This window comes from Leptosomus discolor, chromosome 3 (assembly GCF_034619465.1).
Source record: "Leptosomus discolor isolate bLepDis1 chromosome 3, bLepDis1.hap2, whole genome shotgun sequence".
Lineage (NCBI taxonomy): Eukaryota > Metazoa > Chordata > Aves > Leptosomiformes > Leptosomidae > Leptosomus > Leptosomus discolor.
The window spans coordinates 40,913,173-40,918,942 of record NC_141393.1 but is presented as its reverse complement, the minus strand read 5'-3'; the positions used below and the strand labels follow the sequence as shown (position 1 = coordinate 40,918,942).

At 51.3% G+C, this 5,770-nt stretch overlaps 1 protein-coding gene across 1 annotated transcript; it reads right to left on the bottom strand.

The window, feature by feature from the left end:
• Positions 1–490: 490 nt before the first annotated feature.
• LOC104340161 (acyl-coenzyme A thioesterase 1) lies at positions 491–5,110 on the bottom strand. The gene is made up of 3 exons (XM_009961663.2): positions 4,489–5,110; positions 2,661–2,863; positions 491–1,096 (listed from the first exon to the last, which is right to left on the bottom strand). The coding sequence occupies exons 1-3, from the start codon at positions 5,108–5,110 to the stop codon at positions 491–493; spliced, it is 1,431 nt and encodes a 476-aa protein (XP_009959965.2).
• Positions 5,111–5,770: the final 660 nt, after the last annotated feature.

The following is a 5,770-nucleotide window of genomic DNA, read 5'->3' as shown; positions in this document are numbered from 1 at the left end:
TAAGGCAGACACATTTTGCTGATATGGGAGAAGAGGAAGGAGAAACAAGGGAGAGAGACATGCACAGGGGGAACAGAAAGGTTACTGGAGGCAGGAAGCGAGAACAGCTCCTTCCACAAAAACTAGAGCACAAAGCTGGCTCTGGAAAGGGCAATGGCATAAAACACGTTTCCTCTGAGAAAGCCAAGGCAAATTTTCACCCCAGCTCTCAGCTTGGATGAGTTACTTTCCACTTAAATTCACATTCAAAGCAGACTCAGCCTTACCAGCACCATTTTTCCACAGCTTGTAATCCCACACTGCACACAGGAGGCCAAGACTTCTAACTGAGGTTAGAGGACGGTTAAAAGGAAGCTGCTCTCATGCCCACTGTCATCCTCCAAGAAACCCAACAGCTTATTCTTTCATATTCTTTGTTCTCATTCAGAGCCATTTAACAAAACAAACTTGAAACATCACCGTCTTCATCTGTAATGCAACCTAACTCACATCATAGCTTACTGGATGTTCCAGATGGCTTGCCCATCAGGTGTTTGCAGAAGAAAGCTTGGATCTGCTGCCAAGCATCTATCTGTGCCTTGCAGTGTGCCTTGGGCTCCCCTCCCCACATCACAGGCCTGCCAACTAGCAGGTGCATTGAGGCTGCACACATCGGGAAAAAGGGGGGTTCAATGTAGTGCCCTGCTCCAGGATAACAGACTATCTCAGGTTTCTCCTTCCCATGAGCTTGCAAACGTTTGCTCCCCTCAACTGCAAAGAATTCACTTTTCCAGTTGCCATCATTCTGGCCAACAATGAACAAGAAGCGACACTCGGCCTTCTCCAAAGGGATTAAGCTTTGGCGGTCAGGCCCTTCTAGAGGGTTGTTCAGTGCATCGATAATATTAGCAATGCCGGACTTGTCGACCTTGATGCGTTGTGCATTGAGACCAAGGGGTGGAATGGTGACATCCTTGTAGCGCAGCACTGCGCCCACATTTGCCACCGAGCCATTGATAAGGGCAGTGGCTGTGATGCCCTTGAGGAAGGAGGCCATAGAGACGCACAGGTCACCTCCCTTCGAGATTCCAAGCAACCCAACCCCTGGACCTTTAACCTGAAGGGGAGAGAAGAGAAAACACAACCAATGAACCACAGCACGCCACTTCTTTAAAATGCTGCCATGTTTGCAGCACTGTCTGTGCTGAATTGGGACCCCAGGTATAGGCATCTAAGGTCCTGTGTGCAGGGCATGTGCCTGAGGGACCCTGGGGCACTGCTCCATGCTTGATTTATAATCATAAGCTCTGCTGAGGCTGCAGCATCATCCTAACAAAGCTACAAGGCTCAGTGCTGAAGCATATGCAGAGGGTACAGCTGTGCTTGCAAAAAGCATACAGATGTCCAGCCCCAGATTCACTTTGCTTGTAAGGCAGTTGAGGGAAGAAGAGGGAAGGGGCAGGGGAGGCCTTTTCTACAAATGCTTTCTTTCAGTGCAAAATGCTCAACGTCAGCAATGACTATGATACTGCTAAGAAGCTAACACGGGGTAGCAGACTGCACATCAGCTGCTCTCCCATTTCTGTAGTATACCTGGTGTCCAAGAGTGGAAGGAAATATTCTGAGGAAGCTTAATCATTAGAATGTATCTTAAAAAATAATGTATTAAACCCATTTTTCTAAGCAAATTGTACACTCCTCTGGAGTCAATCTAGAATAGGTTACCTTAATTTTCTTTTACACAGCCAAATTAACCGCAATAGGAAAGTCAAATGATCTTACAGGGCACTGAAATCCTCTGGGCATATTGGAAGAAGGATATTAGCTAATATCACAACCGCTCCAATACCCAAAGACCCTAAGGCTCTGAGACAGCATCAAAATTTAATACCTCTTGTACCTTATCACCAGTGTAATAAGCTCCAAACCCACTGACTTTGAAGCATGGAAAGGGGGAAATTAGAAAATACGGCTGCAACTTTGTAACATGTTGAAAATGTGGTGAGGGCATCAGTCGAAGTGCTAATGGGAGACTATTGTACTGCTCTCAGGGGAAAAAAAGGCAGGGGGGAACCAACTGTCAGTGTTTTAGGGAGAGAGGTGGCATGAGCAGTTAGGGTTAGGGCGACTGAAAGCAACCAAGACCTTTAACAACTACTCATCCTTCTGAGGCTGAGGAAAGTATTTATTGTGTGTTCTCCAGAGAAACCAAGTGTTGCCTTGTGTGATTTTAACACCTTATACAATACACAGCAGCAAACGTATACTAGTGGACTTCCTTGAGACCTGGATCACAGAAGGCTATCATGTGCTCCACAGCTGAAAAGGGCATTTAGTTCTGAAGGACATTCTACAGAGCATAAACCTAAAAGTCCCGCTGGAAGTCCAATAAGCCTCCAGGCAACCAGTACCCTAGTTATGACACTGGGCTGAATGGAGCAGAAATTACCAGCATATGACCTATGTGTCACTATGTCACCTGGCCAGTTCAAAAGGAAGAACTGGAATAATCTGCCAGAGAACCACTGTAACGGGAGTTAAAGGTATAAACCAAATTCATTACAGCCAACTTGAATGGAGATGCTATTTTTAAGTACAGCAGCTCTGCCCTATATGCAGTCTGACAGGATCTGACTAACGAGAGTTCCCTCTAGTGAGAGGGGGTCAATGAACAAACCAACCTGTGTGTGTTGTAACATATAGTTTACGGCTTCTTCAAAATATTCCAGGTGGAATTCCTTCATGTCTTTCGGGAGATCTTCATGGTTGTAGAAAGCCAGAGCCAGCACAGCAAAGCCATAGTTGGCCAGCAGGCATGCCCTGTACTCAGGGAGTCCTCCTCCAGTTCCATACAAGTCAATAATTCCCGGAAAGGGGCCATTTCCTGCAAGAGACCACATAAAAGAACACATTAAGCCTCAATTTTAAAATTATATTCCAAATTCATAGGTCTGGAAATGTGTATTTTAAAAAGAGAAAAAAACCTAGAGCAGCAGAACGGCACTAAGGATCCTAAATTACTGTGCCAGTTTTCAGTAAATGGCTACATTGCTTCAAGATTAAACAAGATAGCACAAAACAGCAGGCCTTCTAATGTTTTGGGTAACATCAGAGAACATGTGGCTGGAAGGGAAGGGACCCCTAGTTCTCTGTGTCATGTATATTCACTGCAAAGGTATCAAGCTCTTCTTCAAAAATACCCATGAGGCTTCTCCCCAGTGCATTTCTCAGAAGACTGATCCAAAAAAATCTTGTCTTCTGATGGTTCCAGCTTCTCAGTTTCGGTGTAAATGTACTACAGTTATTTATACTGGGATTAAGAGAAGAATGTTTTTGCAACCAGCCTTGCTAACCTGGTGAGGGAAGCTTTACACTTTTACATCAGGGGACAGTGACTGAAGTCCAGAGCTGAGAGGGATTGCTGCAAACCGGTAACAAAGTATGGAAAGGAGGAAGCCAAGAGAAAGACTCCCATTCCTGCTCAGAAGGGAGGGTGAGGCTTCCCTCAGGTGTCTGCAGACTAGCATGCAGAACTTGGGGAACAAACAAGAACTGGAAGTTCACCTCCAACCACACAGCTATAACACAATCAGAATCTGGGACACTGGCTGGGACAGCACGTATGATTTTGGCACTATCATGGAGGAGCTACCAGGGACAGACAAGGGAGAAAGGGGAGATGGGAAGGCACATACTGCATAAAGGAGGTCCTTGAGTACATGGGGTTCCAGAGACATGCTTCCTGAAAGCCTCTGGGTCACAGGAGGAAGGAAAGGTGGGATGTGGTAGTGGTGTGGCTGCTACCACTCAACCAAGAAGAGGCAAGAGATGAGGCTTCTACAGACAACTAGCAGAAGTCTGGACAGCTGCTGGGAGGACAACCCAGCATTAGTCAGGCAATCTGAAAACCTCAGAGATCCTCTCCATGATTATTTTCTGACAAAAATACTCTAAGAGCAAACCTGTCTAACGCTCTTCTTAATCTTCTGCTCACAAATGGGAAAGAACTGGGGACAAATTTGGTAGCCAAACGCAGCTTGGGCTGCAGCAACTATGACATTACCAAGTTCAGCATCAGCGGAGGGGAAGGGGAAGGCTTCACACTCTAAACTTTTGAAGAGCAACCTTCAACTTGCTCAAATTACTAGCTGAATTCCCTGGAAGCAGCCAAGTAGAGGAAAGGTGACTGACCCCACCTCCTACAGCATTTGAAACAAAAAGGGTACTGTGCTCAATGCCTTCATGTCTAATATGAGTCAATAAAACAAACTCTCATGTGTTTTAGCCCATGTAGCTGTGCTACGTGAGGAGCGTGACCAGCAGATCAAAGCTGGTGGGGCTGATCAGGCCTGTCCTTGAAGTGTTCCCAGTGCCAGCAGCGAGGTCCAGCTCTGCTTTGTCCTCTGCCGGTACTGGTCTCAAGGGGGGTCTGGCTCCGGGCCTGGGAGCACAGGGCCGAGAGCGGAGGCAGCACCCGCGGGGAAGGAGCCCTGCATGGCCGCTACTCACCTGGGGGCAGGAACAGCGTCGCCCGGATCCTCCCCTCTCGCACCGGGACCCTCCGCACCCCGTCCCGCAGGAACGCCCGCTCATGCTGCGCCTGGGCCAGGAGCCGCCCAGGGGGGTCCCCGTGGCCCTCCAACACCTCCAGCTGCAGGAGGAAGGGGCTCTGCACGTCTCGCTTCACCAGCCGCCTGAAGGGCTTCTGGGGCTGCAAAGCCCAGAGCAGCCCCATGGGCTCCAGGCCAGAGAAGCTGCCCCCCGGCAGCGCGGGGCAATGGGCTAGGTCCAGCTCCCCATCGTCCCCCGCCTGGTAGCGGGCGCAGGCCTGGAAAAGCTCGCCCGTCTCGTCCCGCAAGGAAGTCCGCAGCGTGACCTGCTGCCGCGGACCCAGGCTCTGCACGGTGATGGCCAGCGGCTCATCAAAGAGGCTGCGGGCGGCGGGCGAGAGGCGGATGGAGGGGGCCATGGAGGAGAAGACGCGGGCGGAGGCCGTCCCGGCGGTCTGCGCGGAGCTGCGGCGCTGTGGGGCTGCAGGCGTGGGGCTGGGACCAGGGCCGGGCCAGGACAGCCGTCCCCACCAGCCATGGGAGCTCTCCCGGCACAGGGCGCGAGCGGTAATCCCCAACATGGCGCCGGCTCGCTCCCACCTCCGGCTGACGATTCCGAGGCAGGCCTCTCCCCCAGCCAGCCAGCCAGCCTGCCTGCCTGCCTGCCTGCCTGCCTGCCTGCCTGCCGCCCTCCCTCCTCCACAGGCTTCCCGCCCACCTACGCACATCTAGTGGAGCCGGGACGGCAGAGGGGCGTGCCAGCCCGCAGTGACCGCAAGTGGGGCCGCGCAGCTTGGCCAAGGGACCGGAGCGAGGCCCAGCCCCAGCCGAGGCGGGGAGAAGCCAAAGCAGTGCTAGCCCGGCATTGCTTCATGTCTTCTTGCCACCACTTCCTCCATGTTGGTTGCCTCAAGGCCTGGGCGAGGCAAATTATGTCTCCACCAGGCTCTGCCCAGCCCTGACACCTACACAGCCAGATGAATTGGGAAAGGTGGTCAGGGGTGTGGGAGGCATGAGGGACGGGCGCTTTCACAGACCCTTTAGGCAGGCCAGGAAACATCTGGCTCTTCCAGTAATGGATTGTGCGAGGGTTTAAAAAGGTCATTCAGGCTGTCTTACCCAGAGCTGGATCTTTTGCTCCAAAGGGAACTGCAAAGGGAGACCTGCTTCCTCAGGCTCCCTGACTCCTTCTGGGAGATGCAGGTAGAGGTGCCTCTTGCTCAGAGCTCTCCATGTCTGAC